Raw genomic sequence first — 19,209 nt, forward strand, 5'->3', positions numbered from 1 at the left:
CCCTCCCGGGATGGCCACTCACCACCAGTCCTGAAGGCGTCAGCCGCCCTGGATTCCCTGACCATTGCTCTCTCGAGTCGCCCCTTGAAGCGGCCGACGCCTGCCTGGCCTGGCCTGGCCTGGCCTCCCCTCCGGGAGCCTCGCTGGGTTCCTAGCGAACCAGTGCTTTCCCAGGACAAGTCACCTTCCTGCACACCTGGCTTCTTGCCCCTCACCCGCAGGTACACCGACACCTGGCCTATTTCTAACCGCTTCGGCTTAGGAGCAGAGGGCCCACGCGGTCCTGTGGGCCGTACGGGAGCGGGACACCTGCCGGGCCCCCAGGACACTGCCCTGCCTCTTGCCCCGCCCCTTCCCCAGCCACTTCCGGCGGGGCAGGCCTAGTTAATCGAGCGCCGCAGCGCAGCGCGCGGCTGGCGGTGCCTACGCACGTGCGAGTTCCGGCCGCGGAGGTGGTTTCCGGAGCCTGTGGGGGCGCGTCGCCCGTCTCCTTTCGCGTCCGGCTGTCCGGGAGGACGAGGTCCCACGGGAGCCGCCAGCCATGAAGTCTCTGCTCGCCCAGGACGCCTACCTGCAGGGCCTGGCGCGGAAGATCTGCGCCCAGCCCGCCCCCGAGCCGCGCTTCCGCCCGCGGGGTGAGCCAGACTGCGGGGCCGGGGCTCGCGCGGAGGCCATCCGCACCCGACTCCGCCGGGTAGCTAGCGCAGGACGGGCTGCAGATTCTAGGAGACCGCGGAAGGGGCGCTGAGAGCTGCTGCCTTTCCGCGCTGGGCATCGGTTCGTGCCGCGCCCTTCACCGCACGCCCGTCGGGGCAGGGCTGTGGAATGGCTGCATGCACTCGCGTGACTCGCCCCCCACGTGGATGGGGAGGCAGTGGGGGTGCACCTTCTTTGGCTGTCGCTTCGTGGGTGGAAGGCAAGGAGCTGCAGGTTCCAGCCGGGGGGCACCAGGTAGAGCCGCTGGCAAGCCTTCCGATGTGTTTTCAGAGTAACCCTGCGCAGCTCTGTGTGAGGGATAGATTCCATTGTAAAAGGCCAGAAGTGTCTAGCGGGCCTTCTGGTTTCCCAGCTGTGGTTTCAGTCGGCTTTTCTAGGCTCACTTGAAGCAGTTGGGTCTTGCTGTGCAGACTCTAGACGCCTGTCTCTGCACTCGCAGCTAGCGTCTCCCTGTCTGATGGTTGGGGGGTAGCAGCAGTAGCAGAAGGCTCCCGGGTTAGTGAGCATTCGGAAGTTTCCAGTGTCACAGCCATGCGGTCCGAGCCGACCCCAGCCGGCCCGTGATGGAGCCCTCACAGGATAATGAGGCCGGGTGCTTGTGGGAGGTTCTGCTGGGGGTGGCCATCCGCCCTTCTGAGCTCTGCCAGGTGCGGGGAGCCTGGCACCACCTAGTTCTGGGGTCAAAGCTCTCCTGAGACCTTCCCGCCTCCCAAGAGGGTCACAGGCTGGGCTGACATTTTTGCCTTTCAGCTGGGAAAACTCGGGACTCCGAAGCAGCTGGGTCCCCGAAAAAGAAGAGGAAGAAAAAGCAGAAGCAGCCCCGTGAGCAGACAGCGAAGGCTTCGGAGCACAAGGCCCAGCCCTTGGGAAAGACGTCTCCAGCCCTTTCTGGGGCCAAGAAGCCAGAGTGGGCTGACCAGGAGGGCGCCACCGTACCCACCAGGACCCCCGCAGGTGAGAGGCTTGGTGCCCCAGGGTGGGGGCTGTGCCTGTGTGCCCTCCAGTCTGGGGGTCTGCTGTGAGGGTGACTTGTTCTGTGGGTGAACAGGGGTGTCGAGAGGGTAACACTCCCCATCCCTGACTAATGGGGCAGCGTCACAGAACTGACCGGAACGGCCCTTGCAGCTCAGTGAGGGCTACAGGGGTGGTGTGGTTGGACTTGGGAAAGTGTGGTGGTCAGTTCTGAGACCTCTTTCTGTTCCTGCCACAGGACACCCGGCCACAGAGCCCGAGTCCCTCTTTGCCCTGGATGTTCTGCGGCAGCGGCTGCAGGAGAAGATACAGGAGGCCCGAGGCCAGGTAGTGGGGGTGAATAGGGGTAGGGACAGTCTACCTGGGGAACCCAGAGGGCTGTGCTTGCTGAATGTCCTCACTTACTTGGCCACCACTCTCTCTGGGGACAGTCCCCAGGTTCTCTCCTCATCCTCCAAGTGGGCTGTTCCATCCCTGGGTCATGGTCGCTGACTCCAGAAGGTGACAGGCTCAGGTGTTCACCCTGATGGAGTCCCGGCCACCCCTCTCACCCCCACGGTGATGGAGCGCCCCTCTCTGGGTCCCACGTCATGACAGTGATGTGTTCGGTTCAGTGTCCTGTCTGTCTGGGGTCGCTTGCATTTCGGGCACCGGGCTCTGGTATTGTGGACCCACATGGACTTCCTTACCTAGCTGGCTGCTCTGGGGGATTGGGGACCTGGGCTTAGGCGAGCCTCCAGTGAGGACCCCTCTGGCCCCCCAGGGCCCCAAGGAGCTGTCCCCCGCTGCTCTGGAGAAGAGGCGCCGGAGGAAGCAGGAGCGTGAACGGAAGAAGAGGAAGCGCAAGGAGCTGCGAGCCCAGGAGAAGGCGGCCCGGGCTGGGAAGGACGATACAGCCCCAGAGCCAGCCCCCAACCCGGAGCCCCCAGAGCCCACAGAGCTGATATTCAACAAGGTGAGACGAGACACCTGCTTCTCCCTTGGGGCCACCTGGGGTGTCAGGTATCAGTAGTAGCAGCTGCCACCTTGGGAGCCTGAGGTCTGACCATGCGGCTTCTCCCTGAGGTGGAGGTGGGCGAGGAAGATCTGGCCTCTGGCAAGGCGAAGCGTCGGAAGGAGAAGCGACAGCAGGTGAAGGGCCACCTCACGCCCCTGACGGGCAGGAACTACCGGCAGCTGCTGGAGCGTCTGCAGGCTCGGCAGGCGAAGGTGGAGGAGCTGCGGGAGCAGGACGCCGGGCGGGCGCGGGAGCTGGAGGCCAAGATGCAGTGGACCAACCTGCTGTACAAGGCGGAGGGCGTGAAGATCCGAGACAGTGAGCCGCGGCTGCAGGAGGCCCTCAAGCGCAAGGAGAAGCGGCGGGCGCAGCGGGCGCGCAAGTGGGAGAAGCGCACGGCAAACGTCATCGAGAAGATGCAGCAGAGGCAGGACAAGCGGCGGCAGCACCTGCGCAAGCAGAAGGCGGCCAAGGCCGAGCGGCGCATGGAAAAGGCCCGCAAGAAGGGCCGGGTCCTGCCCCAGGACCTGGAACGGGCCGGCCTGGCCTGAGGGGGCAGGTGTCCCCAGGCCCAGCCCCCTGTCCACCCAGGTCCTCCATCCTCTGATGCTCCAGGAAACCCTCGGCCAGTGCCCACCCTCCATAGGCCACAGGGTTGACTGTGAATGGGCTCAGTGGTGCTTGCTCCCGAGGGGCAATGAGTGCGGAGAAACCCCCGAGGGAAGTCCTGTGCTAGGCAACACCAGCCTGGAGCTCGCGGTGTGGGTGGGAGCCAGGCCAGCTCCAGGATGCCCTTGAAGGCCAGAAAGGCCCCCAGAGGTGGCAGGGCCAGGAGAGGGGGGACCCCAGGACAGGAATTAGGCACCTGTGGAGAGGAGTGTCCTCCATGTGCTCAGAACTCCCCTTCCTTGATGGTCTGGACTGGAAACGCTTTGCAGAATTAAATGGTATCTTCTAATATGCAACTGGGCCGACAGCCTCCCAGACTCAGACTCAGGGTGAGGTGTGTATGCATACCTTTCCCCCAAGCCTGTGCTATCCCTTCTGAGTCCCTGACCATTCAGTTGCAGTCATTGGCCACAGCTCATGAATCAGCATGTGATCGGGGGGCCAACTTGGCTTCTCAGCCTAGGGAGCAGCCCGTTAGGGGGGTCCCCTTCCCTACTATCCCTCAGGGACATCCTTGCGGGGCCTGCACTGCTGTCGCCATCCACTTCCAAGTGGCCCCTGTGTCCCAGGCACAGTGTTTCTCCACCAGATGACCAGCAGCAGCTGCCCTAGGGCTGGGGGGGAAGGGGGGAGCGTGGTCGTTGGGTGGCAGTTTGTGATGCAGGCGTGATCCAGCACCACCACCACAGCACGCGGTGCTGCTTCTTGGTGGGCAGATGTCACCTAGCGCGTGGCAAGCAGCTGCCGCTGGGCAGTGACTTCGTGACCCGGAGTTAGGTGGGCGTTCTCCACAAAGTAAGCCAGAAAAGGAGAGTCGTGCCCGCAGAGCGTAGCAGGGCTTTGCTCCCAAACCCTGAAGGTGGTCTGCACTTGACCGTCACAAGGGGCCTGCAGATAATCCCCCCTCTGCCACTGAGCCTTCAAGCCTCAGCGGAGCCATGTGGCCCAAGTGGCAGGGCCTTCTATTGTTTTGGGCCCACTCAAATCTTCACAGCTTTTTAAGGCACTTGATGTGGTGGTTCTGACCCATAATGATCGTCTGCACGACAAAGTGAAACACTGCCCATCCTCACTGCTGTTTCAGCCACCGTGTCCACCCGTCTCCTGGGGGCCTTCCCCTCCACCACTGCCCGCCCCTCTCCTTTACTAAGCATGACGTCCTTCTCCAGGGACCGGTCTCTCCTGACAACCTGTCCTGAGTGTGTAAGATGAAGTCTTGCTAGTCTGGCCTCCAAGGAGCACTCTGGCCTTAACTTCTTCCGAGACAGACGGCGTTGTCCTTGGAGCAGACCGTGGTACTCCCAGTAGTCTCCATTGTCCAGCCTTCACGTGCACAGGAGGCGGTGGACAGCACCGCGGCCTGGGTCAGGCACACCATAGTCCTCAAAGGGGACCCTGGCTTTCCAGCACTCTGAAGAGAGACCCAATGCTACGGGAGCATTGCCTGTGGGTCCCAGCAGGACAAACACCTCACAACTTCAGCCTTGTCTCCATCCATCGCGATGCTACCTCTTGGTCCAGATGTGAGGACGTTGGCCTTTACCTTGAGTTGTCGTCCAGACTGGAGGTTGCGATCTTTGACCTTGATCAGCAAGTGCTTTCAAGTCCTCTCTTTCGAAGTTATGTCATGTGCATATTGCAGGTTGTTAATCCTCCAATCCTGATGCCACACACTTTTTTTTGAAACATTTTATTAGGGACTTATACAACTCTTATCGCAATCCATACATACATCAATTGAATAAAGCACATCTGTACATTCTTTGCCCTCATCATTTTCAAAGCAATTTGCTCTCCACTTAAACCCTTTGCATCAAGTCCTCCTTTTCCCCCTCCCTCCCTGATCCCCCCTCCCTCATGAGCCCTTGATAATTTATAAATTATTTTGTCATATCTTTCCCTGTCCGACGTTACCCTTTCCCCCCCAGGGAGGAGGTCACATGTAGATCCTTGTAATCAGTTCCCTCTTTGCAACCCACTCACCCTCTACCCTCCAGTATCGCCCCTCACATCCTTGGTCCTGAAGGTATCATCCGCCCTGGATTCCCTGTGCCTCCAGCTCCTATATGCACCAGTGTACAACCTCTGCTCTATCCAGACTTGCAAGGTCGAATTTGGATCATAGTGGGGGTGGGTGGGTGAGGAAGCATTTAAGAACTAGAGGAAAGCTCTATTCATTGGTGCTACATCACACCCTGACTGACTCATCTCCCCTAGACCCCTCTGCAAGGGGATCTCCAGTGGCCGACAAATGGGCTTTGGGTCTCCACTCTGCACTACCCCCCTCATTCACTATGGTAAGATTTTTTTGTTCGGATGATGCCTTATACCTGATTCCTTTGACACCTCGTGATTGCACAGGCTGGTGTGCTTCTTCCATGTGGGCTTTGTTGCTTCTCAGCTAGGTGGCTGCTTGTTTACCTTCAAGCCTTTAAGACCCCAGACACTATCTTTTTGGATAGCCCGGCACCATCAGCTTTCTTCACATTTGCTTATTCACCTGCTTTGTCTTCAGCAGTTGTGTGTCAGGAGGGTGAGCATCATAGAATGCCAATTTAATAGAAGACAGTATTCTTACATTGAGGGAGTACTTGAGTGGAGGCCCAATGTCCTTCTGCCACTTTAATACTAAACCTATAAATATAGGCACATAGATCTATTTCCCCATCATATATTTGCATATGTACATGTCTTTATGTAGACCTCTATAAATGCCCGTTGCCTCCCAGCTCTTTTCTCTCTTTTCCTTGACTTTTCCTCCTGTCCCACTGTCATGCTCCATCCCCACCTGGGTTTCAGCAATACCTCTTCATTACATTGCCCTTGATCATTCCCTACCAGGCCTGCCACACCCCACCACCAAATTGGATCATTTGTTCCCTTGTCCCTATGTTTGTTAACACTACTTCCTTACCCCCCCGCCCCCACCTCCCCTTATCCCATTTCCCCCGAACTGTGGTCTGTTGTTTTTCCTCCAGCTTGTTCATCTAGCCCATCTTAGACCTGCGGAGGTAATAACATGCAAAAAAAACAAGCAACAACATACAACAAAATAAGAACAAAGCACAACAAGAAAGAACAGCTTGTAGTTAGTTCAAGGATCATTTGTTGGCCTTTAGGAGTGTTTTCCAGTCCAGTCTGTTGGGGCATCACGCCCTGGCCCCAAGGTCCCCCTTCAGCATTCCCTGAGCACCCTGCTGCTCCATTCCCTTACTGTTCCGCTGCACTCCCCCAGTGCTTAGCCTCGGTGTGGTGGGATCAGGTTCGGTGCAATCCCACACTGTGTCTCTGGTGCTGTCCCCTGCAGGGCCATGGGTCAGTGAGGGACGTCATATCATAGGGCTGGCCATGTGGTCCTCTGTGCACTGGCTGCTCTAATTGGGGGTCATAGTCCTCTGCCTGGTGGGCCAGGATGTGCTCCATTCTCTCCTCCCCCTTGATCTGCTCCTGTGTGCTCCGATCAGATCTGTCCCTCTCCTGGAGCTGCAGATTCAATGCTGTCCTTTGAAATAAATTCTGGGGGGAGGGGGCAGGTATCCACTTAGTATTTGGTACTGGGGCCAGCCCCCCAGACCTCCCCACTGGTTCCCTACTCCACGCCGGAATGTTGCATTCACACCTTGGGGCACTGGATTGAAGTCTGGCCCCTCTTTCCCTGTGGAGATATAAACAATACCCTCCCCTGGGTGGGTTAGTGCCCCATTCCCCCTCTCCCCTTTTTTTCCTTATTTTCATCATTTTTTTTCCTTTCCCCACCTCCTCCCAGTTGTCTACCATGTGCATCCCTGGATTTGATCTGGCCCCTGCCATACTGCATGGTCCTCGCCCCAAGAATGTTTGTATACAGTAGCTTTTTCCCTATGCCCCTTTTGCATTTTTTTTAATGCTTACCTCAGCGGGCTCATGTTCTTGTCCTTTTGTGCCTGACTTACTTTGCTTAGCATGATTTCCTCCAGTTCTTCCCATGCTGCTATGTGCTTCATACACTCATCACTGCTTTTTAGTGATGCATAGTACTCCATTGTATGTATATACCACAGCTTTTTAATCCAATTGTCAGTTGATGGAAATTTTGGTTGATTCCAACTCCTTGCAATTGTGAACTGTGCCGCAATGAATATGTGCCACAAGGCACAGATGTCTGGCCTTGGTTTGTTTCTTACCTCTTCTGAATATATGCCCAGTAGGGGGATTGCTGGGTCATATGGTAACTCGGTTTCCATCTGTTAGATATCACCAGATCCATTTCAATAGTGGTCGTACATACTTACAGGCCCACCAGCAGTGGATGAGAGTTCCTGCCTCCCCACAGCCCCTCCAACACTTGTTGCTTTCCGATTTTTTGAATTGGGCTGCCTTTGAGGGTGTCATTGTTTTAATTTGCATTTCTCTTATGGCTAAAGATCAGGAACATTTTCTCATGTTTGTTGGCCATTCGGATTTCTGCCCCTGTGGAACTTCTGTTCAGCTCCTTTGCCCATCTCTCAAGTGGGCAATTAGTTTGTTTTTTTTTAGAAGCTAGCAGAGTATTGTAGATTTTAGTAATGAGGCCTTTGTCTGATGCTTCATTGCTAAAGATGCTTTCCCAGTCCGTGGACTCTGTTATTACTCTCTTAGTGACTTCTTTCAATGTACACAGGTGTCTTATCTTCAGTATATCCCATTTGTCAATTTCTGCCTCCTCTGTGTGTGTGTCCTTCCCTATTTCTGATAGCCTATGGATTCCCTGCGCCAAAGTTCTCAAGTTGGTCTCAATTCCCTCATTGATGGCCCTAATAGTTTGGGGTTTAACTTCAAGGTCTGTGACCCACCTTGAGTTTATTCTTGTCTTCATTTTTCTGCAGGTAAATAAATATCCACCTTTTCCAGCACCACTTGTTAAAGAGGGAATCTGCTTCCCATTTGATATTTTTGGGGCCCTTATCAAAGATCAGTTGTCTGTATGCTGATGATTTTATTTCTGGGGTTTCAGTTCTTTTCCATTGGTCTGAGTATCTGTCATTGTACCATTACCATGCGGTTTTGACAGCTGTGGCTGTAATAGTATGTGCTAAAGACAGGTAAAGCAAGCCCTCCCACACTCTTCAGAGAATCCACCCTCCCTTACGATTTGCCCAGCATATGGATTGAGCATGTAGATTGAGCATATGGATTGAGCATGTGCGGTGAGAGGATACAACCCTGCCGCCCGCCCATCCTGTTGTTGAATCACGCAGTTGTGTTCACACACCTGCCTCGTGATCCGTGTGCCAGTTCTGAGTGAGCACGAGGCAGTGGTGACCCACAGTTTGTCACAGTCCACACAGTCGAATGCCTTTACACCGTCCATGGACCAAAAGGCGTCTGGGTACCATCTGCTTTGAGTCAAGGTCATCCGGCATCAGCAGTGCGGTCCCGGTTCTACCACCTCTTCTGGGTCTAACTTGCACCTCTGCAGCTCCCAGTTGTGCCTGTGGGCAACATCAGCTCTAGACCTGGAACGTTCTGCTGGGTCACCTTTCTGAACAAATGAGGATCTCTTCCGGTCACTTGAAGCTGTGCTCCAGGCGCCTGGCACAGACAGGCAAGTGAGTGCTGCCCAGGAGCGTTCGAGGGGGAGCCCGTCCATTCCTGGAGCCGGTGGTTTGGGCTCATGCATTCAGTGCCACTTGTCCCTCTGCCCTCGGCACCACTGCTCCTTCCGGAGGTGGAGGAGCTTGGACTAGTTCTCAGTAAATAGGGGAGTTAAATGGGAATGTCGTGGTTCATCCCCGCCCCAAAAGTACCGTGGGATTCCTGTGTGACTACTGTTTTCCTAGGTAGGCGTCGTCGCAGTGATACCAACCGATACTCACCTTGATACCGACCAACACCCCCCACGCATCCCCCCAGCATCACGGTCCGCTGTGGGGCTCTGGCTCAGTGCCTGTTCCCTTCTGAGGTGGGGAAGGAGCCTCGTGGTTCGGGGAGCTCCCTGTCCTGCTGTGAGCCGCAAGGCCAGCAGCTTGGACTCGGCCATGCTGGGAGAAAGAGGTCTTTCTTGCGCTCGTGAAGAGCCCTAGCCTCGGAAAACCAGGGGGCAGTGAGATCCACCCGGTCCTGTGGGGTCGCAAGGAGCCCCAGCCCACTGGACAGTGAGTTGGTCCTTTTGGTTTGGACTGGTGAAGTCACAGCTTGTAGCCCTGGGACCCCCTGGACCCACCGCAAGGTGGGCCTGGCCTCTTGGCTCCGAATCTGATGTGGCCACAGGGAGATGTGCTCCGCTGCCCTAGGCGTCACTTCAGAGCCAGTGCCCAGTGATCCCGGGAGAGTGATGGCTCCCGTGTCCCAGGGAATGGCCACTTTGAAGAGGATGGACATCCCCTCGGGAAGGTTGGGGAAACATGGATACGTTTTGACACCCAGTGACGTTCCTCATCCCAAAGGTTCTCTCCGCTCGGCGCACTGCCCTCTGGGTCTGACTCACGCGAACCTGTGGGACAGAAGAGCTGCCCTGTGGCTTTCGGAGACAACTCCATGAGGAGGAGAAAGGCCAGTCCTTGCCGCAGCAGAACGTGGGACTCAGCTTCCTGAGAATTTGATGCGGGCTGACTTCGACATTAGGAGCCTGAGTTATTTAGTTGTTTACATCACATGGGACCTCCCTGCAGTGAGGGACGTGTCCCTGTGGGTCCCTCACCCCCGCCCCACAGTCCACAAGACAGCACACAGGCTGAGTGATGACAGGGGTCTGCTGTGAGTCAAGGGTCAGGGCCCAGATACGTCTGACTCCTGGCCCCAGTGTGGTCTCTCTGCTTCCTGGGGCAGGTGTGGTCCTGTGGAGAGACCCAGGTAGGGCAAGCTGCCTCCAACCCCCATGGCTGGAAACAGGGCCCCGAGCAGAGCAGAGCAGCCAGGAGATCCTCTCCAGGGCTGAGAGAGCTGAAGATGTGGAGGGAGCAGATCCAGCTGGAGCATCGCCGAGGGCTGGGAGGCAGGGAGGAGGTAGAGGCTGGGCAGGGCTGCCGCCTGGGCCCCCGGGGTATGAGTGAAAGATGGAGAGAGGAGCGACAGCACCAGGATGCCTGTGCTGGTCCGCAGGGGACCTGGGACGCAGCACTGGAGTCTGGTCTTCCAGCCAAAGTGGCCCAGGACAGGAAGGGGCCGGGGAGGGAGGACCCTTCCTTTGGGTTAGACGAAGGCCTTTAAGAGGCCAAACCATGGGAGGAAGTTGGGGTTCTCTAGTGTGCTGCCTAGGCCCAGGGCCCTCTGGTCATCTCAGAAACTGGGTGGAGATGCCTCTTGTCTTGGGTACACGGCATCTGGGATGTCCCCCTTCTCCTGGCGTCGGCGGCAGGGAGTGAGGATGGAAGGACACAGGGAGGCCACAGGGATCCCGCAGAGCCCCCTCAGCCCCTCCATGCAGGTGGGCACACCTGGGCTGCATCGAGTAGCCCAGACCAAGGCTCTGAGCAGGGTGGGAGCTAAACCAGGATTGGCCCACCTGGGCCAGGTGAATTCAATTCAGCCAATGGGGTGGATCAGGGGTAGTCCACCACCCCTCCCCGTGGAATCCTTGAAAAGGCAGGAGCCTAAAGTTAGGGGAGAGAGAACTTGGTCTGTGTGATGCTGAGCAGTCTCAGCCAGGCTGCATGGTCGGGAGGAGTCCTGTGGGTGCCACGTAAACCTGAAACTTCTCTCATAAATCTCACCTGGATCATGAACCAGGCTTTGGCGTGAATTCTTTCTCACGCAGAGCCAAGGACCGAGGTACAACTCTTATCTCCCGAGAGATCTAACAGAGTCAGACACATTTCTTGGGAGCATGCTCACCTCTGGGATGGCTGTGATCTCAGCAGCCAGGTCCACGCACAGCAGGGGCAGAGAGGGCAGGAGAGCGGCCATGAGACTTTTATTGCTGACCACGGCTTATATCTACTTAGGGGCGTGGTTACAGGTGGCCACACCCCTGACAGGAAGGGGCTGTACAATAGGCAATGCAAGTCACGGGAGGGGGATATACAATGGGCATAAGAGTAACAGGAAGGGGATGAGCTAGGGGTGTACACCTAATAGGAAGGGGGGGACCCTAGGTTCATGATGGCGGCCTAAGCTTGGTCACCCTTGACTGGGCTTGAGCTCCCTGGGGTCTCCTACAAGGAAACAGTCAACTACTATCCTTATCAGAAGGGAGTGGGTCCTTCTTAGGGTGGGACAGACTATACAGTCTGATGGCTCTGGATGGCTGACAGCCCTTAGAATGACCCCTGACCTACTTCTATTGACCTCCAAGTGTAGGGTCATTCACCACTTGTAGCAAGCAGCTAGGTTTGGCATAGATTTGGGGGAGAAAACTTGGGAGAAATCTTTGTTTCCCAGCCCCACCCCAGTAATGCACATCTCTAGGGTGTGAGCCAGCGTGGTCAGACCCCTGGAGACCTGGCAAACATGGAGCATCCGGAGAGGGGGCGACCAGGGAAGGCAGAGGCCCCGGTGCACCGGGGCTGCAGGACAGTGTGGAACTGCCCCATGAGTTTACAAGACTGTCGCTCTTGGGGATGGTTGAAAGTTCCTTCTCCCCCTCAGCGCGGGCTGGTGGTTTTGACCAGGTGAGCATGGGGTCACCCACCCTATGACCAGCGCTGCTGCAGAGGAGGTTGCTCTGCAGAAGATGGGAGCAGAGGCTTGCCTTCCACATGGGAACACGAGGTGGGGGGTCACCACCACAGAACTGGTGGCCAGTGCAGTGCCCGCAGAAGAACTTCAGGCAACTTCGAGCAGATGCTAAAGAAACAGAACACAGCACTGATAGTGTGGTCCTTATATCATGGATGTCAATGTGAGGATTAAGAGTGTAGGGGTGGAGGCTGGCCTATCAATCAAGACACAGTCACTGAAGTCTCTGTGGGCATGGCCTTTTCCTGAGGATTCTGGGAACTACAGTATTTCGTCCTTGGAGGCAAGAGACTGTCTCTCTCTCTCTCTCCTCTGTCTGTCTGTCTGTCTGTCTGTCTCTCTCTCTCTCTCCTCACTCTCTGGAAGACACTGCAGCTAAGACAAGACACAGGGAGCTCTGCAAGTGCCCTAAGCTGGAGAAGCCATGTGGAGACCCACGCCAGCGCTGAGATCTTACAACACCACTGGATCCACAAGACTTTCCACCCGCTGGCCTGCGATCTTCCTGCACTTGGCGTCATTGCAGGTGGTTTGTGAGTCTGAAGAGGACTTTATAGCCTGGTGTCAGACATATGGTCTAATATCCGACGTGTGGTCTTGATCGGGACTGGGCTGTTTTCTCAATATTCAATTACTCTTTGATAGGAAGCTCTCTTCCACCCACGAGTGTCCCCGGATCTGTTTCTCTCGTCTGCCGGCACTGACACGCTGCAGGTGGAATGTTGGCCTTTGTACAACTCAGATCCCGCAAATGAAAGGGAGAAGAACTCGGATAACATCTTCAAAGAGAGGGGCTTGTGAGGCGAGAGGAGGGAGGTTTGTCACTGCCTGAAACCCCCTGTGGAGTCCTGCCCCTGCAGACCTTGCCACTGGCCGCAGCTCTCCCAAAGGAGGAGCCATGCAATGGGAACGGATTTCCTTTCATTTGTGACCCACATGCTTGTTTCGACAACACCCCCCAACCCAAGACTCAGGCCGAGAGGGAGCTCCAGATTAAGAATTCTGCACGAAGGGATTTCACGGTGAAGTGGGCTGAGACAGCACCCTGCGGTGGCACAGAGACTGCCTGGTGACTGAGGAGTGGGTAAAGGTGGAGGGGGCAATGGTGGGGGACAGAGGGGCTGTGGGACCAAGCAAAGGCAGCCAAGTAGTCACGGTGGCAACGGCCAGCCTGGGGGCTGGGCTTGGGGAACGACACAGGCTCCCCAAGGTGCTGGGTGGGTGGCGGCCGTGGACCCAGAGAACAAGTCCGGAGATGAGCACCACTCTGGGTCCCAGTCCACTTGGCTGGCCTTTCTCGCACCTCCTGGTGATCCGGATGGGAAGGGCGGTCTCATGGGTTCCGGATGGCCTGGTGGTTCTTGGGCACGGCCACGTATCGCAGCTTCCTGAGGATGGGGGGCCTGCTCAGCATGCGCTCATCCCACGTATACTCGGGGGACAACACCTTGGTGGGCTTGCGGTAGAGCAGGTACCTGTTCAGGTAGCTCTCGTCCTGCCACACGGCCTCAATGCCGTGGGCGAGGTCCACCATCATTGCCTGGTGACAGGCCTTGGTGAGCCTGTGCACTTCCGACACCGAGCCCCCGAAAAAGCCCCCAGCGTAGTAGAAGTCCCCCTCATCGGGGGGGATGTAGGCCTGGGACTCAGGGCGGCGCTCATAGGTGAAGGCCTGGCGGTCAGCCGTGTAGAAGCCCGGGTGCAGTGTGCCAAACAGCGGGGACAGGACCTCGGCGCCCACCCGGTCGCTAAACTTCATGTCCACGTCCGCACACACCAGGTAGTCCACCTCTTGCAGGAAGCGCCGATCCGCGAAGCTGCGGATCATCTTCATGCGGCGCGAGGACACGTCCTGCCAGCGGCGGTAGCTCCGTACCTGGAGGACCACGAGCCGGCGGCCCTGGCCGAGGGGGATGTCGGGGACGTCGGCTGGCCGGTCCGTGAAGATGTAGTAGATGACCTTGTGTCCCACCATGAAGAATTGCTCGGCCGTTTCCAGGAACAGCTTCAGGAAGACCACATACCTGGGACCAGAGGAGAAAGCAGGGGCAGTCAGCGGCGCCCAGTGAAGGTGACTGAGACGACAGGGCTCATCACGTGGCAGCGACTGGACTCGTCGAGGACGCTGCCTGGCTGACCTGGGCCTTGTTGGCAGGCGTGTTCCGATGGACTCAGCACTGGACACACGCTGGCAGGCATTTGCTTGATTCATACAGTTTGCAAACGTCCACCAGATTACACCCGGGCTATCCCACAGCTGCCTGGCCCACATGGTGGGGAGCGGGTGCAGGGGAGCCATCCCGGAGCCTGCAGTGGTCTTCCAGCTCCTACGAGGTTTGCTCTGACCTCTGACCTGTTCTCTCCACCCCTCTGGTCTGGGAGGCCAACTCCCCGACAGTCTGGGCACACACTACGCCTGCTTCAGGGTCTTTGTGCCTTCTGTTGCCTTTGCCTGCATGCTGTTACCTGCAGTGCCCAGCCCTACAGCAGCCAGGGCTCTGCTCACAGTGGCCCCTGGAAGAGAGTGGTCCACATGGGGTGCATGCACTCTAGTGCTCCCCCTGCAGGTGCTTAGCCAACTCAGCTCACTGTGACCTGTGTTTCCCCAAGGGCAACAAACAGACACAGGCTGCAATCCCTCTGAACACAGGGAGCATGCTGCCCAGTGACTCAGCCCTCCTCTGCCCGAAAGCCCCGCAGGCAGTGTCTGTCTGTGCGTCCTTGCTCCTGAGTCCACATGCACCCGAGTACACATGCCCAGAGCAGGGCCTTCAGGTGGCGGCCCTCTCCTCCACGTTTGGCACACCCCAAGTGCCCAGTGAATAGGCTTGAGTGACATCACTGTGGCCTTCCTTTGGGGCGCTCCCTTCCCCCACACCCCTTCTGGGCGTGTGTCTATTCACACTCCTGGCCCAACACCCAGTGTGCACATTTCTATGCACCTCCTGTCATCCATCCCTGGGAGCACGGGGCTCCCCAGCAACAATTCCCAGTGCTGCTGGCGGAATGGGAAGCGACACGGGGCCTTGGTGGTGGTTTCTCATGGAAAGGCCTAGGAGGGGAGTCAAGGAGCGCTGGGGGCACAGTGGCTATGCAAATGTAACCTCAAGGTCAGTTGTTGGAAACAATTCCAGGTCGCTGGGGGGGAGGAGGAGGAGGCTGTCTCCCGGCACAGATTGAAAGACGCAGAACCCACAGGGGTAGTGGTGCCCGTCTCAGGGGCACAGCGGGCGAACTCCAGTGGCCGTGGGAAAAACCAGGGCGAGCCATCGACTTGGGAAAGGGCCAGGCATTTGCTGCTGCTCATTTGAGAGTACACACACAGGGGCCTTTGAGCACACCTGCTTTCCAGCCTCAGAAACGCACAGGGGCCATCTGCCCTGAGCTAGGGCCTCACTGTGAGTCGGGATCCACCTGATGGCATTAGTGGGAGAATGAGTGAGCCGACACCTTCCTCCCCACAAAGGCCCCCAGACCCTCCCGGCCTGTCCCTTCCCCAGACCCTCCTGGCCTGCTCTCAGTGAGTTCCCGTCTCAGACCCACAGGGGCCATTCTGCCTCGCCTCGCAGGGCGACCTACAGGCAGTCCCTGGTTGGCCATAGGGGTGAATGCCCTCAACTGCTAACTGGCGGGTGCAGGTTTGATTGAATCCAGGCCAAGTCACAGACAGCCTGGCCTTCCAGGGTGGGGGTGGGCACCACCAGCACGGGGAGGACAGCGCTGGCTGGTGGCTGGGGGCAAACTCATCCCTGCGGGTGCCGGGGGCCAGCCGCCCTGGTGGAACAGGCATGGAGCACCTCTTGGGGGCTGTGCTTAGAGGGTGCCCCTGGCAGGGGACCGAGACACAGACGTTGGGTGCACTTCTTGGTGGAGGGTAATCCAGCGGCTGAGTAGCTCTGGAGGAGCTGAAACTGGGAGGGGTGGGTGGGAGGGCGTTGCCGGGGACCTGGAGACCACAACCCCCCCCCCCCGCCCTCGTTGGGAGCCGCACAGATGGGGGGAAGGCATGTCACCTAGGAGCCCGTCCACGGACTTACTTCTTGATGGCGAACACCGTCAGTCCGATGGTGGTGTTTCTGAACTGCGCGTCCAGGATGTCGGGGTCAAAGGTCCCCTCCCAGACAATGGGGGCGAGCCAGGGGGTGGTGACCAGCACGTCCGTCCGCCTGCGGGCGACCAGAGGACAGTAGGAAGCAGCCACAGAGAAGGCCTGGGCCAAAGGACTGAGGTCAGGGGTCAGCAGGGCATGGACACAGGACTCCGGCCTTGGTTAGTGCTCTTTGTTTGGTGAGCTCAGAGCCTGAGGGCCCACAGGGTTGGTGGCCACCACACCCGAGGGACACTGGGCCCCAACTTGCCCCTTGCCTGCTGCTGCCGCACACTGCACTGCTCTCTCCACCTCGGGCAGCCTCAGTTTCCCCACCTGTTGGGCACTCAGCACCCTGCCACATGGAGGCTGGAGTTGGGGGTGGGGGGGGAGGGGATTCCTCAGAGCTCAGCTGACTCCTCCTCTGAGCACCAAGGCACCATGGCACCAGGGGCCCCTGTGGCCATGTGAGACTGTGTTCCCATGATACTGTGACCCCTGTGGGACTATGCCCCCCCCCTTTCCCCATGAGACCATGGCAGCAGGAGGTGTGGCCAGGCCCCTGTGGGCACAGCCATCTGTGTGGAGGAGAGCTCAAGACTGAACGGACAAGCTCACTGCCCAGAGTGGACGCCGCCGACCCACAGCCCCTCCAGGACAGGGCAGGGCTGCCCCGTGAGGCCCGACACCTGGTCTTCCTTTCAGGTGCCGCTGGGCTTTGGAACCGCAGCTTGTGGAATCAGCCCAGTGCGTAACCACTGGGCCCAGGGCTCGAACACTGGCACAGGGGAAGGGCCCCACGCAGCAACCCGCCCCGCTCCCTGTGTCCTAGCACCCTGCTGCGGAGCACCGTCTAGGGCCGGCATAATGGTACAGGCAGTCAGGCTGGCCTCGTGTGAGATGTGCTTGAGGTTGGCCAAGCTCAAGGTCTAACCCTTCTGCCTCTGCCTGCCGCCCAGAGAGAAAGGCCCAGGGGCAGGCCAGCCCGCAGGAGGTGGACAGCGAGGCAGACACTAGGACCCACCACCAAGGGGCAGACCACACTACTCACACAGGCTTCAGGGGGTGGGCCTTGGGGTAGACCATCCTGTCAAGAAGTGGGTCATGAGCTGGACTGTGACCCACCCTGGGTTTCACTGCCCGGAGCTGCTCCCATCTTAGGGGTCACACCCCCTACACTGCAGAGCACCCTGGGGAGAATTTGTTGGGCTGAGCCAGAGCTCAGGTCCTCCCAGCTCCCTGCTAACTGCCAAGGGCAACGACCCACCCAGCCCCCTCCCTCCTGGGCCCTGATTTCATTCGGGGTGTGGGAACCCCAGGGTGGTCTCCACAGACTGGACAAGGTCCCCAGTTCCTCCTCACTGCCAGCCCCCCTCCAGCCAGCATTTCTTGGTCCTGCCACCCTCCTGCATGTGACCTGGGGCAGAAGCACAGAAGAGACATCTGCCCTCTGGCAGCAGGTGCCCCAGGAGTTCTCTGATCCCCCGCCCTCCCCCTTGCATCTTCGTGCCTGCAGCCCAGGGCTGGGGCGGTCTTGACTTGCTGGGAAACCTGCACAGGGGCCCCAAAAGCAGTGTTCCCCAGTACCTGGGCACCTCGCGGACTCTGCAGACATCCAGGGGGCAGTCACCTTCCCTGAAGGAGGAAGCAGCATCAGAGCCTGTGCTGGGGCCACAGCCCAGGGTCCACATGCGCGAGGGAAGCCACCAGCCACCCTCTGGGGTCCAGGTGAGCAGACTGAGGGAACCTGCAGCCAGCTGGATCCTGTCCCCAAAGCTCCACTGAAGTCCTCGGCCTGCCCAGCCGTGACGGCCTTGTTTGGGGAAAGGAGTCGTTTCTTAGCATGTGGATGGGGACACCGCAGAGCAGGGTGCCATTTTGTAAGCAAGACGTGCAGAGGGGTGCGCAGTCACACGGGACATGGGGTTCCACTTGGCGGCCAGAAGCAAACCAAGGCCCCAAAAACCCCACCAGCCACTCTCTCCAAACCAGGGTGGGAATGGGCTCTCGCGCCCCCTGAAAGTACTCTTGTTGGGAATTCCCCGTAGAGGGCTCCATTCAGTTCAGAGACTAAATTTGACAGCCTCATCTTTCACCCACTGGTGGGTTTGAACCGCTGACCTTGCAGTGAGCAGCCCAGTGCTTGGGGAAATGAAGCCAGCTGGGAAGCAGACACGGCTACACATGTGACCGCCCAGCACTGGCCCTAGGGTCCTGGGAGATCCAGCCCTCACCTACCTGGGCCCTGTGGTCTCCAGCCACGTCTGATGGGGAAGGACACCCAGGTCGCCCTCCCTGCAGAGAGAAAGGGTCCGAGTGACTCCCAGAGAACTTGCACAGGGGCGCAGCATGGGGCACATCTGTGTGGACCTGGGGCTGGGGCTCCTGAGGAGCTGGGTGCACGTTCGGAGTTTGAACCCCGCATTGCTCTGCTGGTCCGGAGGCTGTATGCTTCCCTGAAGCTTACAGACTGGGAAGCCCCAGGGGGCAGTTCGTGGGCCCCTGTGACCCCGTGGCAATGGGTGGGTCCCTGGGGATGGGGGGCACCTGAGTCCCTGCTCCAACTCAGGTCACTGCCATCAAGTCATTCAACTCGTAGAGACCCCATGGGTCTGAGTAGAACCTGCCCTGTGCGTTTCTGACACAGCGATTTTCTGTGGGTGCAGAAAGCCACATCCTTCTCCCTGGGGGCGGCTGGGGTTGTGAACTGCTTACCCTGAGGTTAGCAGCCTAACAGAAACACTACGCCCCCAGGGCTCCCTGTGAACCTGACACAGCTCTAAAAACAACATCTACAGCAAAGTAGAAGAACGCAGTCATTCATCATGAAAAGCTACGTGTGGACTTGGCCTGTGAATGCTGGGGGGTGGCCCCTGCCCACTACTCCCCTACCTGAGCTGTGACTCTCCAGGGTGCCAATTAGACTGGGGGTGTGGGGAGGAGGAGGGAGCCTCACAATGAGGGCCAGGGGGCACCTATGCCCACCCTCAAGCCCAGGCTGGAAGCTCCAGCCCCTGAGTGTGGCTCAGGAAAGCTTGTGGTGGGGCACACTGGCAGGATCAAAGTCAGGTTGCTGAGTGGACAGAGGACTGCAGTCTTTACCTCTGTGGCCGGCTCCCTGGTGTGTCCTGCA

The 19,209-nt window shown here is 58.2% G+C and overlaps 2 protein-coding genes across 2 annotated transcripts; one reads left to right on the forward strand and one right to left on the reverse strand.

The window, feature by feature from the left end:
* The first annotated feature begins 16 nt into the window (after positions 1 to 16).
* Positions 17 to 8,202, forward strand: SURF6 (surfeit 6). The gene is made up of 5 exons (XM_075559852.1): positions 17 to 635; positions 1,468 to 1,671; positions 1,928 to 2,016; positions 2,453 to 2,644; positions 2,755 to 8,202. Exons 1-5 carry the CDS (start codon positions 542 to 544, stop codon positions 3,235 to 3,237), a joined length of 1,062 nt encoding a protein of 353 aa, XP_075415967.1. The 5' UTR covers positions 17 to 541; the 3' UTR covers positions 3,238 to 8,202.
* Positions 8,203 to 13,322: 5,120 nt separating this feature from the next.
* On the reverse strand, positions 13,323 to 17,767 carry LOC142457738 (histo-blood group ABO system transferase 1-like). Its single transcript, XM_075558851.1, has 4 exons — positions 17,664 to 17,767; positions 17,128 to 17,163; positions 16,027 to 16,155; positions 13,323 to 14,013 (listed from the first exon to the last, which is right to left on the reverse strand). Exons 1-4 carry the CDS (start codon positions 17,765 to 17,767, stop codon positions 13,323 to 13,325), a joined length of 960 nt encoding a protein of 319 aa, XP_075414966.1.
* Between the last annotated feature and the right edge of the window lie 1,442 nt (positions 17,768 to 19,209).

The sequence above is a fragment of the Tenrec ecaudatus genome, chromosome 10 (genome assembly GCF_050624435.1).
Source record: "Tenrec ecaudatus isolate mTenEca1 chromosome 10, mTenEca1.hap1, whole genome shotgun sequence".
NCBI classification, from domain to species: domain Eukaryota; kingdom Metazoa; phylum Chordata; class Mammalia; order Afrosoricida; family Tenrecidae; genus Tenrec; species Tenrec ecaudatus.